At 39.0% G+C, this 21,554-nt stretch overlaps 1 protein-coding gene across 11 annotated transcripts in view; it reads left to right on the top strand.

The window, feature by feature from the left end:
- The window catches only part of LOC129732282 (insulin receptor substrate 1), a 376,321-nt gene that overhangs the window by 334,919 nt on the left and 19,848 nt on the right, over nt 1-21,554 (top strand). For 5 of the 11 annotated variants that reach the window (XM_055693013.1, XM_055693012.1, XM_055693008.1 and 2 more), the window contains 4 exons: nt 1,550-2,698; nt 10,096-10,432; nt 10,527-10,647; nt 11,065-11,273. In XM_055693013.1, coding sequence (XP_055548988.1) covers nt 1,550-2,698; nt 10,096-10,432; nt 10,527-10,647; nt 11,065-11,273 — 1,816 coding nt within the window. The remainder of the gene's footprint in view (nt 1-1,549; nt 2,699-10,095; nt 10,433-10,526; nt 10,648-11,064; nt 11,274-21,554) is intronic. The other 6 variants (XM_055693015.1, XM_055693017.1, XM_055693018.1 and 3 more) reach the window with 3 other exon arrangements.

Genomic DNA, 21,554 nt, shown 5'->3' on the forward strand with positions numbered 1-21,554 from the left:
ATTGAGAAAAAAAACAAAACACGTGAAATTTCTGCGTATTATAAATTCTAACTTGGAGGAGATTTTTGACTGCTTCAAAGGAAATTAGCAATTTTAAAATGAATGAAGTTTGATTCAAGTTTATACCATTTTTTTTTTGCAAAAATAATGTTTACTAGACTGTAGATTCTAAATAACTAAACTCAACCAGTAACGTACCGGGTTCAATTAAATATTATTAGGTTATTCAAGTGTAGCTCCTAGTGGTAACTTCATCAACGCATCCGCAGATGTAACAATTACAAATTACAGCAAAAAAGACGAATATTAACCGGTTAAATGATCTCACATTAAATGCAAATGCTAACCTGCGCCGCGCCAGTAGGTTAGCTACTAGCAACTATTTAATTAACATGAAGTAGCAGTATTTACCCAGTGACTAATATGTTTATACCAGCTAAATAACCCGTACCGTGCTCGATCCGCCTGTACCACCAGCGTATGTCTACTCGAAATCAGTTGCAACGTTCATCAACAACTATGCTAGGAATAACTCCTGTTTTATATCATTTCAATCTTTATCTTCTATCGTCGTTTTCCTTTGTCGTACATTAACAATAATTTCTGAGGTCGGACTATCAAATGAAAATTCTATCTGTATTCCCTCCTATCAAATTCTTCCCTAGGCATGCCTGGCATTTTGTCAAGTTACAAAAAAATATTCATTGAAATTTGTACATATTAGCTTATGTCCGGTTATGAAAAAAATTCTAGAACACATTGATTTTTCCAGTGAAGAACGAAACCGAACATTGTCGGGTTTCATTCTTCGTTTACATTTTACCTGAGCTCCTCTAGGCGACTTTGATTATTCGATAGTATTTTTTTCCTATATTCGTAATTAATCTTTTCATATTTTAAATTGATTATAACAATAAGAAACTTTCCTCTAAAGTGAACTCTTCCCTTCTGTTATTTCATTTGGTTAATGCGAAAAATCATCCTTTACTGATTAATGAATATCTTTTCCCATTAATGTTTTTGATAACTCACTCACACGTGGAATATCGAAGTGACGAATTTACTCACACAAGCAACCGATCCACAATCAAGAAACTCTGAGGAAGACACACATGCTCGACATATGACTTGAATGAATTTTGGATAAATAATACTATTTCTCTGACGGATGATGACACAATAGTGAAAAGCGAAGGATAATCGCTGCATGATAGTATGATTAACGCACGATACCCGTGACTTCAGTGGACTAACCAACAACGGAAAAGCTGTGTTTGGACTGATTTGACAGTAATGGACAACTTTCTTAGGAACACCATGAACCGCGGATCGTAGATCGAATGAAAACGAATAGTGGAGTAAAGACCAAAACAGTCACGATTTCCACACTTAACAGAAAAGTCTCCACTTCTCAGCTCTCCGTCTAACACTACTACATCTTCTCTCAAATGGTTTCCTATTCTACACAAATAAATGTCCTGTCGAGTTGTGTCACTGTGATTGTTTTTTCGTTTCTCGTTTTTTCTTTCTTTTTATCTCTAATCCGCAGTTACATCCGCAGTGATATTACATCAAAGAGCTTTATCATTACCAAGCGCCACCCCCATGCTAAGCCATTCTCCTCATAGTCATTCGACTTCCCACCACACGGCAGCACAAAAGTCCTCTCAGAGTAGTAGCAATGTTAGTAGCAATCCTTCCACTTTGAGCGGCCAGCCTACCGGAAGCGGAGACGGAGGATTCTTTGGCAAAAATGCCACCGGCGGTATCCTGGTCAGTTCTTTACAGCCCGTCCACCAGCGAACCCGGTCTCTCCCTCTGACGGCAGAAAGTGCAATACGGCTCACAAACAATGGGCTCCCGAGTGGAGCTCACCATCAGTATTTACCGCCAGGCGGCAATCGCAGACATCAGCAGTTTTCTAGCTTATCGATAGCCTCACTAAGGTGCACCTGTCCATCGACGGGACAGCCCGTCATCGTCACCGTAGGTCAGAGTACCAAGACAAGTCATTGTAATTTATGTCCGCTGCACGGTACCGCAGGTAATGCGACATCGATGTCAGCAGCCACTGTCTCGGGCCACTCGACTAAACAGAACTATGAAAATATGAATAAATCATGCTCCTATCTACCATCCATGTCCCCGCCAACCAGCCATCCGCCAAATGAGCCGCAAAATTACTATAGCAACCACTCATTCGAGGGTCACTCGTTCGATAGTAATTCCCAAAATCAAACACCAGCTCGTAGTTCGATGGAAAGTATTATCGAGGATCAAAAGTATCTCCCGATGGACATGAAAAAGGCCTCAACTCACTGCAATACTTCCGCCAGCGGCAGCAATCAGCTGGAGGACGCGGCACCAAATTTGCAGTTCATAAGTCGACTGCTGCAAAGCTCAAATCTGCAGGCAGTTAATAATAGCAAATTGGCAGCACTGAAAATGGCCACTATGAACATTCCGTTTACAGTTGGCAGCACGACTTGCAGCACCAGTATCAACAGTAGTGGTAGTAGTAGCTCTTGCACAACAAATAGCCAAAGCGCCACTACCGGCGGTAGCCGCAACTATACGTTCTGTGGTAGTAGTAGTAGCAACACTAGCGCAAATTCTATACCGAAGGGTAGTTCGCCCGGTTCACCGCCGCCCGCGCTACGGCGCCGAAGTGGCCGCAACGGTGCCAGCTCGAGGCGAAGTATGTATCGTTTTTTTTCAGTTGCACATTGTAGTTTTACGTTTCTTCCCAAAAACCTTTTCCTGTAGCATTTTCCTATGCATTGTTGGTTTATTGTATTGCGATTGTATCTTGATTTTTTCCCATTATCACACGTATGCTTCGCACGATCATCTAGACGTTGATTTTATCCCCCCCTCCCCGCCGATTTTTTTATTTACTTTTTTTTTCAATCCTAGCAGCGCAGATTTTAGTTCTAAACAATATGACATAACCGTATAATTGTTACAGGTTGTTCTATGTTTGTATATGTAACAGCTACCTTGAGATGTATAGAATGATTTTCAAAAGAGAACCCTTATTTTAGTATGTAAACAGTTAAGTTTACAAGTCGCGCCATAATTTTTACGCCCAATTGAAATCATAACGAATATTTAATTACCGAAGGTTCATTTAAAAATCAGTGCAATCATGTCAGACGTTTGCACGCTTGAGATGACTTTTTTCATTAAGCATCCCAGAGCAACATTTTATTAAAGTAAACCTAGAATTTAAGCTCCAAAAACATAGCTATAAAAGCTTTTGGAGAATTTGTTTAAAGGTTGTACATAAAAAAACATGTCTTTCTCAATCATCTTTTTACAGTCCAATAAAAACACACTCTTTCGATTTTTGCAATTTATTTTAGGCTCAAATTAAAAAAATGAACTTGATAATAATTTGGTAATACAATTTCACATACAACCTTCAAAGTAATACTGAGTTTACCATTATTCGTATGTTTTCTGCGGTGTACGATTTAGCAGTCATTTTTGAATTTCTTGACTCTCCGGATTCACGTTTGAAGTATCTGCTAGCACGGATTGTCTAAACATGCAGTTGCCTAAACATTGTGTCATCGCAGAACAATGACTTTGTGCACCCTGGAGGTAAATCAAGAATATCGGATGTGAATAAGTTGTACAGGACTAAACCCAAGACTGAACCTTGGGGTACACCTGCTCTGACGGGAAATCTATCAGATTTTGAATTCTGGTAGACAAAAATTTTGATAAGAAAAATGGGAAAATCAAAAATTAACAATTTCGCAAACAAACCTTAATGCCAAACACTGTCGAATGCTTTTTCATTGTCTGAAAGAGTAGCTCCAAAAATTGAATATTCATCGATGTGTGACTACATCCTATTAAGAGTAATTCTCTCAAACTAATCGAAAAAAGCAAATTGATTGGTCGATAACTTGAGACCTCAGCTAGATTCTTTTCCGGCTTTAAAATTGGAGTAATTTTTGCATTTTTCCATAATTTGGGAAAATATGCAATTTAGAAACAGCAATTGCAAATTTTTACTAAAAATTCCATTGTGCTTTCAGGCAGATGTTTGATTGATATGTTAAAGATTGCATCGTCACCATGTGCTTTCATATTTTTTAAATTTTTAATATTTGATTTAATCTCATTCAAGTTAGTTTCAATTATTTCTGCAGTTGAAAAATCTGGGAAGAAATTAAATCATATTGACGTGTTACTTCATTTTCAATTGCTGAGCAAGTCTTTGGGCCTTTTGTTCATTGGATACAAGAAAAACGTTTACCATCTTTTAAAACTGGAACAGACTTTTCTTAAAAATCTTCGACAGCTTCCAAAAGGGTTTATGGTTTCAATTTTTCAACTTTAGTCTCAAAATTTTGATTTCTCAGAAGAGTAAATCTATGTTTAATCTCTTTCTGTAAATCTTTATAAATATTTTTAAAATCAGGGTCACGAGAACGTAGATATTGACGTCTGCGGACATTTTTCAAACGAATTAGAAGTTGAAGATTTTCGTCAATTATTGGTGAATCAAATTTCACTTGAGCCTTTGGAACAGAATAATTCCTGGCATCAAAAATTGCACATTTCAATGCTTCCGAAGCGGAATCAATATTCACTTCGTTTTGCAAATCAAGCTCATTATTGAAATTATTCTCAATATGAGTTTTGTATCTTTCCCAATTATCCTTGTGATAATTAAAACTCTGTTTTAAGACTTAAAAACTGATAGACTTTAAAACTGATTCATGTGATACAGAAAAAGTTATTGGAAGATGGTCAGAATCAAAATCAGCATGTGTGATCAATTCTTTACATACATGACTTTGATCTGTAAGTACCATATCGATTGTTGATGGATTTCTTACAGAAGAAAAACCTGTAGAACTATTCGGAGATAAAATAGAATAGTATCCTGAGGAACAATCATTGAATCAAATTTTGCCTATGGAATTACTTTGAGAATTATTCTATGATCGATGTTAAGCGTTGAAATTGACGATTATAAAAAATTTTGGACGATTCGTGGTAAGTTTTCGAAATTAGCTTTAAGATATTTTTTGTGTTCGCGTGTGCATTGGAATGGTAATTATGCTGCGGCAGTAAATAAAATCCCCAGTTCAGTTTAAACTTCAATTTCCATAGTCTCATTAACTTTCGTCTCAAGATGGGGAAGAGCACGATGTTTGATTCGGCGATTGATTACAATTACAACTCCACCGCCAGAACCTTGAATTCTGTCATATCTATGAACCACGTAATTGGGATCATATTTTAATTTGATGTTAGGTTTCAAAAACGTTTCAGTAATAATAGCAATGTGCACATTATTTACTATTAAAAAATTTAAAAGCTCATTCTCATTGGCTTTCAATGAACGAGCATTCCAATTTGAAATTTTGATTGATTTATTTACAATCATTGTTAAATTTTAAATTGGAAACATTTTAAAGTGTAAAATTTGTTCCAATTTGAATTGCTTCAAACGTGGAATTTGCCTGCAACATGGCGTTCATAAGAACAAACATTGCCTGTTGTAGAAAAGAAAGTTTACCTGCCGTAATAGGCCCCAGGCAGTTAATATTAAAAAAAAAATATTTTCGGTAGCAATAGTAGCTGGAGTAATCAATGTATTTTTATTTTCCACCTTATTTATTGTCTACCCCACAGCTAAGGTTATTTTCGAACTACCTACATTAGTCGGCATAATGTTCGAACTACCTGTAACCTGTGCAAACGAGGGACGGTTTTGTATAGAAGTAGAAAAATTGGGCAGTACAACTGGTACCCTTGGAGAATTATATTTGGAAGTTTGTTTGGATTGGGAAATTGAATTTTGTATACCCAGCCTTGCCTTAAGGTGAAACCTCATTGAATCCAAAAATGGCCGACTTCGAGTCACCAGTTCGAATTTTCAAAAGCACAAGACTCGGAAATACTCATTGCGTTCCCTATGAAAATGCGAAGTCGGCCGTTTTTGGATTCAATGAGGTTTCACCTTAAAAATGGCTAGACAGACAGGGCATTGGTAAAAAGCATCTGGAGTTGATTTCGCGTCTCTGGGCCTAATCCCGATTCCGGAAATACCCATATTCGATGACATTCGACCGATTTTAAATTATTTCCAGAAACCGGAAGTCGCCATTTTGATATTGGAAATGGCCAATATGGCCGTTTTCAGGTGTCTGGACATCATCCCGATTCCGGAAGTACTCATATGAGGTATAAATTGTAATTATACCAATAATGCTATCAGATATTCATCAAAATCCTCAGTTTCGAAGCATATCTCCGAAAAAAAACGGATTTCTGGGGATTAACAAACTCTTTCGGGGCACCGCTGGCACTGATTTCAAAGTAGATAAGTTACTGAATCTTTTAGTACTAAAGCTATCAAAATCGAATGAAAATTGTCAAAGTTGCAAGAGTTTTAATCTATGGGTATCCGGGGGTACCTCGGGCATTTAGGGGTGGTTTGTTTTGTCGAGCACGTAACGATTAATATTATTGGGGGCATCAACTCTGTTTAATTTTTCATTTTATATACGAATACATTTACTAATGTTAAATAGTCGTTGATTACAAATTGTTCAATAAGTTCGAATACACTTCTAAAATGTGTTAAAAAAAAAAAAATACAAGATATTTTTATTAAGGCAGTGTTTGTTAAGAACCTTTAAAACATATTAGCTGGGAGCATGCCCACTTTATGCTATATGACGAGCATGAAACGTTTTTCAGAAACATCGAAAAAAATCAGTTAAATTCTTCCGACACCACACTTGGACGATATTCGCCATGTGAACCGGTGCACGATCCAGTTGAAGGACGTAATGATCCCGCAGAGGGAAGTGCCGGGGCAACAACCTTCTTCAGTACATTAGCCGCACGCTTCCAATGGAACAATGGAAGCGGTACTCTTTCATCGCGGTAAACAAACAAAAAATGTCAGCAACCCCACACTATGCGCGTTAGTTAGCCTTTATATGAGGTTAAAGTCGACACTAATACCAATACACCGAATGCACCATGTTGCACACCTACACAACGATAAAAGGTTGATGTATTTGAGCTTATTGAACACCCTGTACATCCATCTGTTGAAATTCACCGTTCGAAAGATTTTCAAACACATAACATTCCTGAAGCTCCTCGAAAAAACCAGTTTCATTATCAAAATGACGAGTTATGTTCACATTCACGGAGATAACTCGTGAATTATTCGTCCAATCTTCTTATTATTAACCCTTTCCGACCGGACCCATATAATTGCGTAGGTAGAGGGTGACTTAAACAAAACCTTCCCTCTCGCTCTTTGAACGTCCTATTCATTGTTTTATTGATCACAGCGCTAGTGTCAGTATCGCAGCTACTACGAAAAATAAAAAACCGGAGCAAGGAAATGTTTTTAAATAGGAATTGCTTCGATTTAGGTTTACCCGTTATTTTTTACCTACACAATTGTGTGGGCTCGGTCGGAAAGGGTTAAGAAACAAAATGTGTAACCCTGACTGCACAAATAGTTAAAAAAAAAAAAAAATTTTTTTAAACTTAAATTTAAAACGAATGCATTAAGAAAGTTGATAACTGTGAGATTTTGCGAATGCACATAATAAATGTAAAATGTCTTTAATAAAATAAAAAAAAAGAATGACTTGCTCATCCCTAATAATACTCTGCAGCCAAAATAACCTTAAGTGATTCATGTTTCCCCACACAACTTAGTGACGCTGGTGCCAGTAACGTGGAATCATATGCAAATGAACAAAACCAGAGTCATAGTTAAATGCAAAATGTTTTGAACAAACATAATGTCTTTTTAATTGTTAATGATTCAATGATGTTTTCAAATGACCGGATTCATGAAAGTGAACCGATCAGTTAATATTTTCATTAATCTAGTCAGTACCCAAATTATCAGTATTGATTGCTGGTTGCACTGTTTCAACGAGAGCGACCTTCTGAAAAACATTATCAATACCGGTACAAATCAACATGGTAATACTAACATCAGTGAAAACTTTTTAAGTGTAGTAGTTTGGAGCTGCCAAATACATCGAAAAAACGATAGATCATTATTTGCGTTATGCCCAACACACAATCATTGTACGGGTTCCAAACAACATCAACAACTGCACTAAAAACGCACAATTTTGTACTGGTTTCGCACCATACAACTTTTGCGTGCATAAGACCTTTTTTCGGTCGTCACCTTCCAGCCAAGTGTGAAGTCATTTGATAATTTGCAATTATCTTATGTCTTTCTAAATGTTTTAATGCCCCACGAAAATATCTGCTCCGGGCCCCGTAGCACACAAATCCAGCCCTGACAAGCAGGGTTACATTTTTACCAGCGAGATTGAAAATCGTTGAAAATTTAAGGCAAACCTCTAACTACAGACTAACAGACTTAACAGTTTGGACAAATTTTCAATCGTTGGGATGACACCAGTATTTTTCGCTAGTAACACTAAAAGCGCTAGAATACATGCATGTGTTAAATTGGGAACCACAAAATTTGTATGAGATTACATGACAGCGCCCCTGACAGTGTTGTCGCGCGATGACTGTCATTTGATTGGAATTTTTGAATGATCGTTTTTGTAGCGATGAAGCTAGATTCCAGTGTTACGTTTGTTAGTCTGTGCTCTAACCAAAAATTTGTCTCATAAAATAACTTTGCTTGCACACGTTAACGTAGTTGTGTTAGTTTTCGAAGGTTATTCGAAATATTTGATATAGCAGGTATCACTTTTAAACAATATCATTCAATGTTTTCCTACCGCCACATGAGATGCCGAACCTTGTTTCTCACATTACATCGTCATAGGGCAATGATTTATATGATGCTAATACAAAATGATTAATTAAAGATGAAAGTCAGCAGATTGCGGATTTTCTATTTAGTGCCAAGCAATTTATCGAATGGGCTATATCATAAGTGGCCTAATGATACTTGAAAAATGGCTTGAAAATAATACATGCACTAATGCAGATTACAAAAAAACAAGAATGTTAGTAACTGGTCTCAAAAAACAGTGCTTCTTCCCTAGATTTTCACTACAAAAATGCAAACTATAAGTGGCATTCAGCATATTATTTCATCTCATTTTTTGTAGTAAATTTAATTGTGAAGTTATCACTTTTTGAGTTTAGTTATGTTCAGTTATGGATAGTACTGGTTCTAACCCTGAATGGATATAGGAAAATAAAGTTCGATGTTAGTTTCGTGTTCGGCCCTATGAATGCATTGTCCACCCTAATACAGTTTCAGCGAACTTTACATTGTCATTTCTTTAAGAGCGACGGCTTGATACGACATTACTTCTTCCAACACAATTTTTCCACAGTAGAAGTTTGTTGGATATATATAAAAGATATGAAACGCAAACTGATTATTTTGCTCTTTATCTTAAAAAAGCTCTTATCTAATTTTGACATCGGATGGAGTTTCTGCATGCTGATCTGTTAAAAAAAACTCTATGTGTTAGTAGATTCTTATCACTAACCCCAAAATTGACATAAGACTGAAAGCCAATTCAATTGTAAACAGTGACCTTTAATTTACTGTTAAGGGAACTAAGTTTCTGGAAATCGAGTAATTTGGAATTGTTGAAAAAACAAACTGGGTTCCAATAGTGATTACATGATCACCAAAAAAAAATCTCAATTATTTGACTGTTTGTAGCTAAATATTAATTTACAACCTTGAGTCCGTACATATAAACGATATCAAATTCCAATATTGAATAAGGCTTATCACATTTACATTCAAACCAAAACATAAACCATATTCAGAGACAACGCAAATTGTTCAGCTTCACCATGTCACCCACCACCCCAACAGCAGAGCCCAACGTGCCACTAACCTCATCTAAATTTGGCCACCATTGGAAGCCCATTTACTGCGCCCTGTTTCATGTTATTTTTGCCAATGAATTTATGCTTCATTTATTATTTGCTCATGCAACGTATGTTTGCTGCTTTGAATCGAATTGAATAAAATAAAAGACTTAAAACCTTCGATGCGCGGGTTCCGAGATTCTAGCAATAACAATAATTCATTTCATCGTATTTTTTCCGTCTTCATTTCGAACCAACTCGTAGGCGCCGCTCTAGGACGGGATCGCTGCGACAGTCTTCCATCGCGGAACCGTACGACAAGCGAAACCAGTACCCATCAGCAGCAGTTGATTATGAACAGTGGAGGAATGCCTCCGCCTCGGACAATACCATCGGCCAGCTTCAACCGGCCGCACTCGATGGTCGTCAGTCGTCAGAGTCACAGTCATAGCCCTCCGGTGCATTCGTCCCCGCTGAGTCCACCGTCGACCGGTGCATGCTCTACCGGAAGCGACGGATCTTCGCTCAGCATCGACGAAACGGACAGCTTTGTCGGATCCCTAACACCGGACGAAGGCAATGGCTTTTCCAAGGTCATTAAGTGAGTCTCTTCTTGATCCCATTGTTTGACCCAATTTACAGTCGAGTCCTTTGTATTAATAACACGATTTTCCTTCTATGTGTCCTACCCCTAGCGCTCTCAGCTCGGGTTGCTCGATTCCGGAGGAAAATTCCGACGAATACATCCACAATTATGGGCGAATCAATCAAGGGTTGTTTTCGCAGCACCGCTCCATAGATGAATTCGGTAGTCACGTAAGTATCATCGAAAATAAAAAATCACTTTTGAAATCATACTTATTTTTTATTATTCAAAATTCAAAATTTCGTGCAGTAGATGCAATAGGGACCGAAAGCACGCTCCAATTACCTACAATGACATCCAATACAAACAAACCATTTCAATCACCTACGATTATCGGTCTCTATTGCAACTCTGCCTGTGTTATTGACATTTTTGATGAGCTCCGAAATGTGCTTTATTTTTCTTTCTATCTGGCGCTTCAAACCCCCGATTCGAAACCAATTCGTCCCATTTTACAACCTAAATTCAAACCACTCACAACTCTGGCTGTGCCCGCATGGTGACAACTGCTACATCTTCAATCTATAAAACAAAATTCAAATCATCAAAAAAAAAAAAAAAAACAAAATTCGTCATTCCACCAATAGCTGAAGCACAGTTATAACTCACTATCGCTTCCAATATCGCAGACGATCAGAAGGAACAGCCCGGCACCACCGGCCAACGCAGCCGGTTCGGTTGAGGGTGGTAGCAGCAACTACATGGAAATGTGCAGTCCCTGCGGAAGCTCACCAGGAGATCCATCCGGCAATGGAGGCTACATACCGATGTCCCCAATTGCGGATTTCCCGCGCAGGTAAGTTTCTCGTTTTTTCTCGTACAGCGCAAAACTCGGTGCTTTCGGTTTTTAGTATTTGCGTCTAGATTGTGAACAGCAACCTGAAGCAGATCTTTGAGGCACATTCTTGAATTATTGTGCATTGTGCACAACCGTGAAAGGTTGCAAATATTTTACTCTCACAGTTGTTGTTTGTTCAAGTATCTTTCTGTTTTATCTGAAAACGTTACCAGCAGTCATAAACAGTGGTACTTCGTTTACGTCTTCGACCTGTTCATAGTAGTTTTATCACTGGAATAAAAAAAGTACTGTAAAAGGTTTACTACTTACTTTTAAAAATAGCTCCTACTTGGAGAAACAAATACCCACAAATCGCAGTTTGTTTGATGTAAAGTTATCATAATATTTAGACCAATTTTGTTGAACATTGCATGGCAAACTGGATCAACAACGCCCGACACCACTTCAACGTCACTTACCTACTCACTTTGTCGGCCGAAGAACCGTTTATCGGTCTAGGGCCGAATGATTTAAAGATGTCCAGCTTCTTCTGTCTTGGGCAGTTGTCCTCCAGCCACTGCGTATACTAGCAGACCGCCACTACCGCGGAGTCGACGGCCTCTTTCTGGTTCTCTGTTAAAGAAGTTTTTGCGACATTCTGGCTACATGTCCAGCCCACGATGCCTGCTATGATATTTTACTCTTCACTATATCAGCATGTTTGTATACCTGGTACAATTCGTGATTCGTGCGGCTGCGCCACACTTCATTTTCCAATTCACTACCAAGTATCCATCTCAGATCTTTACGCTCGAAAACTCCGAGTACTTGTCGATCAGCTTCCTTCAGCGTCCACACTTCCTCTCCGTAAAGGGCCACCGGGAAAATGAACGTCTTCTTCCCTTGTAGGAGCTTATGACCACTGCTACCATTAGTTAGATATATTGTGGTATACTCCGCGTTAATATATATACACTGTCAGTTCGTTCCATCACTATGGGTATCAGTGACGGTTGCCCTAGGACTTTGCATTTCCCCCCAAGAAGGAATGCCCTCTTTGATAAAGTTTATTACCTTTGTTAGTTCAGCATTCCATACTTCGTTAGGCGTAAGGACACCTTTTCCAAAAATACGCTGTCTTGGCTAAAATAATGCGCCGCATTGGCACAGTAGATGTTCCGAAGTTCCAACTTCAAGATAACAGAAGCGACATATGTCTTCTGTCAGTTAACCTATTTTTTTAAGGTGATACCTACTCGGGCAGTGTCCAGTCAGTAGGCCAGTCAATGTACTCAGATCAGCTTTATTTGTACTGAGGAGGTTGCGGGCGATTCTATTACAAGGTGTAATGAATAGTTTAGATTGTCTTGCATTGGAAGTAGCCCTCCAGTTGGCACCAATCATCATTGCTTCCCAGCCTCTGAGCTCTGATTTCAGGCAGGATGTAGAAACCCCACAGAATGGCTCCGGTCTGAAGAATGCAGTTGAAGAACCAGTTCTTGCTAAGAGATCGGCTTTTTCATTTCCTTCTATACCACAGTGACCAGGCACCCAGTATAGATTTACATCGTTTGTTACAGTCAGTTGTCGTAGGGATAAAATACAATCCCAAACTAACTTCGACTGGCATGTGTAGGCTTTAAGTGCATTAAGAGCTGCTTGACCATCAGAGAAAATACAGATATTGGCATATCTATATTTTCTAGCTAAACAAATATTTGTGCATGTTAGGATAGCATTTATTTCAGCTTGGAAGACTGTGGGCCACTGTCCCATTGGAATTGATATATTAATTCCTGGTCCAGTAACCCCAGCACCAGTAGATTCACCCATTTTAGAGCCATCTGTGAAAAACAAGAGTGATCCTGGGCGAGTTTTAGGACCTCCTTCTTCCCATTCGCTGCGAGAGGATTCAATCACTTTGAAGGGAATATTGAAGTTAGTCTTGGATTCCATCCAGTCTTCATGCATTGTTACTACGTTGTTCAGTTGAAAATCTTTAAGGATTCGTAGGTGTCCTTCTAGATCCCCTTCCTGAAGAAGTTTAACGCGTTTGAGCCTGAGAGCCCCTTATTCCGCTTCATGCTGCACATATTGATGCAAAGGTAGTAGATACAAAAGAGCTTCTAAGGCTTTGGATGGTGCGCTGGCTAATGCTCCAGTTATTGATAGGCATGCCAGACGTTGTAGCTTATCCAGCTTTTTCTGAGCTGATGTTTGTGTAGTTTTAGGCCACCACACTAATGAGGCATAAGTTATTCTGGGTCTCACTATAGCCAAGTAAATCCAATGAATCATCCTTGGTTTGAGTCCCCACTTCTTACCAAATGTATTGCTGCAAGCCCAAAGAGCATTGTTGGCTTTTGAGATTGCGTACTCCAGGTGGTCGTTCCAGTTAAGCTTATGGTCAAGCATGACACCTAGGTACTTGGTTTGCTTGGATAGCTCCAACTGTGTTTCTCCCAACTTTAGAGTTGCAATATTATACTTTCTCTTTCTTGTGAATGGGATAATGACTGTTTTAGAAGGATTAACATTTAGTCCTTCCTGCTTACACCATTTGAGTGTGTAGTTTAGGGCAGTTTGCATTCTATTAGTAATAGTTGGCCCACATTTGCCCCTAACTAAGTAAAAAAAAACAACGTCATATACAGTGCTAGTTTTAAGCGAGTTTGCAAACTACGGGACTTTAGCTGGGTACGTAGTCCGTAGAGGGCCATGTTCGCAGCTGCAACTCGTCGTTTCACTTCACGGCTCATATCTTTGTCATATAACACAGGCTTACCAAGATGAAAAAAATCATAAATCACTTCAAATCATTCCCCAACAATCTCTTTTTCAATCTTCACTTCAGCACCAACACCACCGGAACCCCCACACTCTCTGCCAGCTACAATGTACTTTGTTTTGGCAGAATTATCAATTAGTTCCAACCTTGCCGCTTACCTTTTAATAGCCTGAAGACCCCTTCTTCTGTGGGATTTCGTGATAATCGTACCATTTGCTCTTCTTCGTACTGCACCTTCAAGATGTTAAAAAGTAAGTAGGAGAGCGCATCTCCCTGCTTCAGTCCATCTAACGTTACTCGCCAGCTATCCGCACGCACGCTTGAGGGATCGTCATACGACAGCTTAATCAGTTTCGGCGGGAAACCGTGTTCCAGTATAATCTACCATAGCTCGTTTCTTTTCTCTGAGTTGTATGCTACCTTATAATCTAGAAACAGGTAGTAAGTCTGCAAGTTATACTGCCGGAACTTATCGAGGAGCTATCGCAAAGTGAACATTTGATCCGTCGTGAAACGCTTCTTTCGAAGACCAGCCTGGTATTCGCCGACGAAATATTTATTTATTTATTTATTTATTATATTCATTACCGAACTTAAGACAACTGTCTTTCGTGTTCTCGTTTTGAAACTAGCGGCAGGAAGTACAAAAGAAACGAATATTCTATCAATTCAAAGCTCTACAATAAACTATTAAAATACTAATTTGTTAAGTTATTAAAATACTCTACACATTCCCTCTTTAAACCTATTTTTGAGCTCATAGTTTGTAAATTATTTGGAATAGAATTCCATAATATTATTCCTCTTACAAAAATGGAGCTATTATAGTAGGCAGTCCTACAACGTTGAACATTTAACTTTCTACCTCTTCGAGTACTTGACATATTGAATTTTGACTGAAGGTACAAAGGAGTTTTGTTATATACAATATTACGAAGCAGTACAACAGGGCGGTACTTTACAAAATTCAAAAAAGAACAACCGAGCAGCGCAGACTGGTAGCGTGACACATGTGAAAAACGGTTTAGATTATAGATAAATCTGATACAGCAATTTAAAGCAACCCTCAAGCGATTTAGACAATGTGAAGTGGCTTGCGTGAAAATGAAACCGCAAAAAACAAAATGCGGATATATTAAACTCTTGAACAAAATTAATTTCGTTGCGGGTTTCAGAAAAAACGTTTTGAAACGGAGTGATCTCAACGAGGCGTGCACTTTTCCGCACTGCTTAGAGATGAATGAATCCCATTCAAAGTTTTCTTGAATAGTTACTCCTAAGCTTGTTACACCTCTCGAGTATTCGATCTCACTTCCATCTAGAAAAATTCGTGGTTTTGAAACATTGCGTTTCGAACGGGAAATGAAAATTACTTGCGTTTCGTTGGCGTTTAAAACAAGGGAATTATTTTTGGCCCAAATCGCGATATCAGATAAGTTTTTATTTATTAAATCAGCTACTTGAAGATTCTCGGAACCTGAGCATTCAAAATAGAGTTGGACGTCGTCCGCGAACAGATGAACACCACATCTATGTGTAACCAGTGGTAGACCGTTAATGTAAAGCGAAAATAATAAGGGACCAAGCACTGAGCCTTGTGGTACTCCTGAACTGATTGCCAAAGGCTCAGAAAGAACATCATTTACATATACCCTCTGGTATCTGTTTTGCAAATAAGAACGAATAAGTACCATTGCGTTATGAGAAAAGCCAAAAGCGTTCATCAGCTTATGGCACAGGTTTCTATGAGATATTGTATCAAACGCTTTGGAAAAATCCAACAAAACCAGAACGGTAGCAGAACTCTTATCGAGAATGTACCCGATGTCATCACAAACCTTAAGCATCGCCGTTTTGGTACTGTGACCTGAACGATAGCCTGACTGACATGGATGCAATAAATTTTTGTCATTAGTGTATACAGTAACTTGATTTTTCAAAATTCTCTCAAATGCCTTAGATAACGCACATAGAATACTAACTGGTCGCATATTTTCAAGGCTATTACTCGTCGATTTTTTCTTAATCGGTATCACTTTAGAAACTTTCCACTGACTAGGGTATGAATTACTTATAATAATTTGGTTGAATAAATGGCATATTGGTTTTAACAATAATGGTAGAATTGCTTTTAAAAATTTAATAGGTATATTATCAAGACCAACTGCGTTGGATTTTATCTCGTAAATTGCATTTACAATGTGGTATTCTGAAACGGGGCTAAACTTGAATCTATCTGATAAAGTACTGGAAGGTATCGGGCTTATATGATCTGTATTAGAGAAACAACTTATAAAATGACGATTGATTTCATCTGGTGATGAGTTAGTGTTTTAAATGTCATTCTTCCTCCTAATCCCAAGTGAAGCAAATTGCTTCCAGATGTTACTTGAATCTTGCTCACTCGAAAAATTTTCATTGAAAAATTTCCTCTTAGCATCCACAATCAAATAAGTAACCCTATTGCGCAAACGTTTGAAAATTTCATGTTGGCTTTCTAGTTTAAACGTTTTCCATTTTTGGTATGCTATGTTTCTATCTACAATCGCTTTGGAAATTTCAGAATTGTACCAAGGATTATATTTTGATCTCGTTTTAAACGCTTTCAGGGGAACGCTTTGGTTAAAAAGTTGTCTAATGTTATTGTTAAAGAAATCTACAAGAATTGTGGAATCTTTTTCTCTATAGAAATCATCCCATGGTATTCTGTTGTATAAATTAATGATTGTTGATGGATTTAAAAGTTTGTAGTCTCGATATTGAATGAATTCATTGGTGGTAGTTGTATCAATGTCTATTGAAGCAAACAGCATATCATGGCTAGACATAAAAGGAACACTGATTTGATTGAATCGTAAAACAAAATCTTTTCGATTTGATAACATCAGATCAATGTGTGAAGAACCCGTCCTATGATAGTGCGTTGGAAGAGTCCCAGAAGATGCAAACGAAAAGTTTGACATAAAACTTTCGAACCGTTTCGTTTTTTCTGAACTGGAATCCAGAAGGTTAGTATTAAAATCACCTTACAGAATAGTGTTTTCATATTGGTACTTGAAATCAGAAAAAAGATCGTTCATGTAGTTGGAGCAATCATTAGGAGGCGGGTTGTAAAACACACCTAATAGCACTTTGATGCTGTTTAAACTTATTTCTAATAAGATATGTTCGGTTAGCGTTTCATTATTGGACCTGTTCAAGACATGAACTGCAAAATACCTTTTTATATAGATGAGTATGCCGCCACCTAATCTGCCAACACGGTCATGCCGGATAATTGAATAACCTTCTATTGTCAACACATCATCTGGAATTTTATCATTTAGCCATGATTCATATATGCATACTATATCAACATTAGAAACAGCCACAATATTTCGTAGTTCTTCTATTTTAGAAAGCTTTCTCGCACAAATACTTTGGGAGTTAATACAACATACCGAAAGTTTATTCTTCACTAATGCGGACTTCATTACTATAGCCGGTATGCTCACATTTGTAGAGGTGTTGTTAACATTAGCCATTATAAAACAGAATACATCTTAGTACTAAAAGGGAACGTGTGTAGAGTATTTTTCTAATTATATATAACATCTCACTTAAACGCATTATTTCAAAAATTACTGCTATTTACTATATAACCAAAATTGTATGATACAAGCTTCATTTTCAAACATTCTTCAACACTCCTCAACGATAATTAGTATCGGTAATGATTGTAATTTTAAATTCAGCAGCAACCAACAGCAACAATACAAGCAGTACCATTCCTCCAATGATCACGATTTTCATCTGTAGCGATAATCCCAATAATCATAATATTTAGTATCCGCGGAGGGCAGCAGGCAGCATCAGTAAAAAAAAAACTCCAGTGTAGGAACGCATTGCATTGCAGCCCACAATGCAACTCCAGCAGAAACAGCTTCACCAATTATAACTTTCAGGAGGGGATACATGGAGAGCTGAGGATAGGAAAGGCGGGATTAGAGAAATATGCAACGATAGGTTATAACTGATTGACTTTTAGGAGAGGAGACAAAGGAATATCAGGGACGGAACGGAAGGAACATTGACTATCATTAGGACAGGGGTTTTATGTTATACTGTTTTACTTTTAAGATGTATCTTGAACCAGCTCGTCTTCACAGTTAACAGGTTGATCTTGCTCAGCATTTGGCCACCTAACGAAAATGACACCCCCTCGAGAATAAACGTTTTGCAACTTTCCGTTACGCTTCAGTTCCATCGCTTTAGATTTTAGTTTTCTGGCAACCAGTGTTAGGTTTTCATTGACGTAGACTCGTTGATCTGATTTGAAACCAATTTGTGAGAGGGCTAACGATCGAACTCGTAAGTATCTTCCAAAAAAGTAATTTCGTTGATTGGTTATGGCAAACTGAATGAGAATAAGACTGGTACTTCCTTCTCGTACAGGTATTTTAGATAAACGGCGAGCATCAACCATCGGAATTGCAGCATCACTATAGCCCAGTATTTGACACCAACAGCGAAAATAATGTAGCAAATCTTCATTCAACGTATATGGTACGCCACTAACGATGAGATCATAAGAAAGAAGGGCTCTGAATATAGCATTAGTGTTTTCGTTCACTTTTTCGTTTGTATACGACAACCTCACATTCATCGTAGCGATATCTTCCTTGATCAAATCGAGTCCTTTGCCAAGCTCGCATCGTAGATCCGTGCCAAGTTTATTTAGTTGATCTTGCATAGTTCGACTCAGGTCAGCAATCATCGCAGCTAGTTCATTATTCGTCAGCTCCTTTTGTGGAGAATCATGATCCGGCTTATTCCGTTTGTTATCGTGTTTTGACATTCTGTTGCTTTCTTTACTTAGGGACCACAGTCGACTAGTTCAGTCAAAAACCAACAAAATAGACTGTGGGTTAGGCAGTAACACAGATAAACAATAGGCTTATACTGGCATGTGGCAAGAATAAAATATACGATATTCTCAGCTAGCAGTTGCTTATAAGCATGGATAACACTTGCTCAATATAACTCATATGAGTGCATTCCAAGCACAGTTAGCACAGCATACAATTAGACGAAAAACTCAGCAAATTTTGGTTATACTCCGCACTGACTACTCTTGCTTCATTCCTGCACGCCACAGTTGACTATTTATTTTATTGAGGATGGTTGCAACATCACCGGTATTACAGCATCACCAGCTCGCGCTTCTTCGGAAGGTGGAATCTAATTTCGGCAGCTTTTGCCTCTCTCTATCTCTCTCTGTTCTGACGCGTAGCTGCAGTGAGCATGCGGCTTCTGGCACGGTTCTTCTCGTCCCTCGCTCTCTAGCACTCAGCATCAAAGCAGCCGTTACGCTGTCTTCCACGTAACGTACTTAGCACCTTTCGCAGGTATTTCAATGGCACCGCGAATACTACTCCACAGCCTATTTTTGTCTTCCACACGTTCCTCGTGCTGTTCTACGATCCGTTGATCCAGCTCCCTGGCGTATTCTTCTGCCACGCCATCAGCTGTCAACCGCCGTATGTTGAAACGCGTCGTCCTCTCTGTGCGAGATTTCAGCACGTTCGACAACCGTGCGCTTACAAACGACGAGATGAGGGTCAGTTCATTTGGATGCCTCCAGGTGTGTTTCCGAATATTCACGATGTTCTTGTACTGATAGAAACTTGGATCCGACCGGTTGTAGTGCAGTTTCGGAGGACAATTACGATAAACTTGAACAGTCTATCGATCGCCTTAAATTGGCATTAACAGTTGACTCAACAACAACGGGTCTCCTACGAAAGGCAGAAAAACAAAAGGCAGAATCACGAAAGGCAGAATCACGAAAAGCAGAATTACGAAAGCCAGAATATTTCATAAGGCAGAATAACGAATGGCAGAATCACAAAATAGTCTTTTTGCTTTTTAACAACACACACTCGCGGCCTTTGGCCGACTCTATTGTCCAAGTGTATGCTGTCCTTACTCGCTACCGCTCGTTCGGAGGGAAAGAAAACCTGTATGAATAATCCTAGAAAACCAGTAGATCAGTTGTTTGAATGCGAGAGGCCGCCGCTTCCGACGGCGGGTCGGCGGCCGGCTCGGACCGCGGAAACCACGGCGGCTTTGTGCCGCCTCGGTTCCTTGCCCTCGATTATGCGTCTTCGCCGCATGAATTGTGTGTAGGTATACCTATATCCTGGGTATAACCTACCAGGACTTTCTCCAGAAAACCCTGTACGCGCAATTGGCGCGGAATTAATACACACAGATTAACGTGGACTAACTGACTTTATTTTTCGTACATCACTACTTAAATATACCCTACCGGTAACTCAGAGAGAGAGACTTTCTCCACTCTCTGTTTACCTTACTAATCTCTTAACCTATGATCTAGTACCGCATGTACGATAGAACGCATGCGAGAGCATCAACACCGTTGAACCGGCGACTTCTGTTTTGTTTACAACACAAAACTTGTTTATTTTATTTGAGTTTGTTTGCCTGTAGCACAGCAGAAGGCTGCGCGAAGTTCTTTGCCGCCTATTGCATAATCTGTTGATATCTAGTATGTTGACAGAGCCGTACGCGGTCCTCTGTCAAGGAAACCAAATGTTTCGCCAACGTTTGCTTAGCAGAACCGTTCGCGGTCTTACATCAAGATCTTTCCTGCTTTCTTTACAAATGATCTTGTTTTTAGGGGACAACGGCAGGCGGCCGTGTCCTGGTTCTACACTCTACCTGTTTTTCATTTCTTTCAACGGAAGGTTTACTGTCTTTCGGACTAAGCTAAAATGTACCGTATCACAAAATTCTGCGTGACGGAGCATAAGGTATTTTCTGCGCGGGTGTGACGTCACATCTGCCACCCCGCCTAGTTGGCCATTATCTAGAAGAGATGATGGTCACATGGTCCGCTCTGACGGCCGATAGGTGTGTTTTTCATAACAATTATTTTTCGCGTTTTTATGCTACTATATACATATTCGTTTTCAGACATGGATTTTCTTCATAACAAATTGACAAATGTTCGCTCGCCTGGTGCGCTGCGCCTTGTAGATATCCGCTGCTTGGCTGTCGGATTCAAGCGACGGGTTACAGGGGGTTTGAAACGGGAGGGTGCGTCTGGCAGTAGAGGTTCTCATCGGTTGTTTGTGATGTCATCCTCGCGAACTCATCTTTAAGGCTTCATCGGGTTATTTTCAATAGTTCAATGGTTATCATTGCACTTTAATTTAAGGCTGCAGTTCAGCTGCTTGTTTTACGATTGTTCAGAGTGTGTTGTTGAACTTTAATGTTGGGTTAGCCGTGTCCCTTTGACATAGATCGGCTGTATTTTTTGTTTGGCTAATAGTATTGTTACGCGCCGTGTGGCGAAAAGATTTGCGATTGCCACTGGCTCTGTTGCATAATGCAGTCACTTGGTTTATCATCTTTAACTGTCTGCGCGGGGTGTCCAATTACCTGCTAGCATGTGTGCACATTTTCATAGCGTAGTGCGTAAAGACCATAGTTGATTAAACACGAGC

The sequence above is a fragment of the Wyeomyia smithii genome, chromosome 3 (genome assembly GCF_029784165.1).
Source record: "Wyeomyia smithii strain HCP4-BCI-WySm-NY-G18 chromosome 3, ASM2978416v1, whole genome shotgun sequence".
Taxonomy (NCBI): domain Eukaryota; kingdom Metazoa; phylum Arthropoda; class Insecta; order Diptera; family Culicidae; genus Wyeomyia; species Wyeomyia smithii.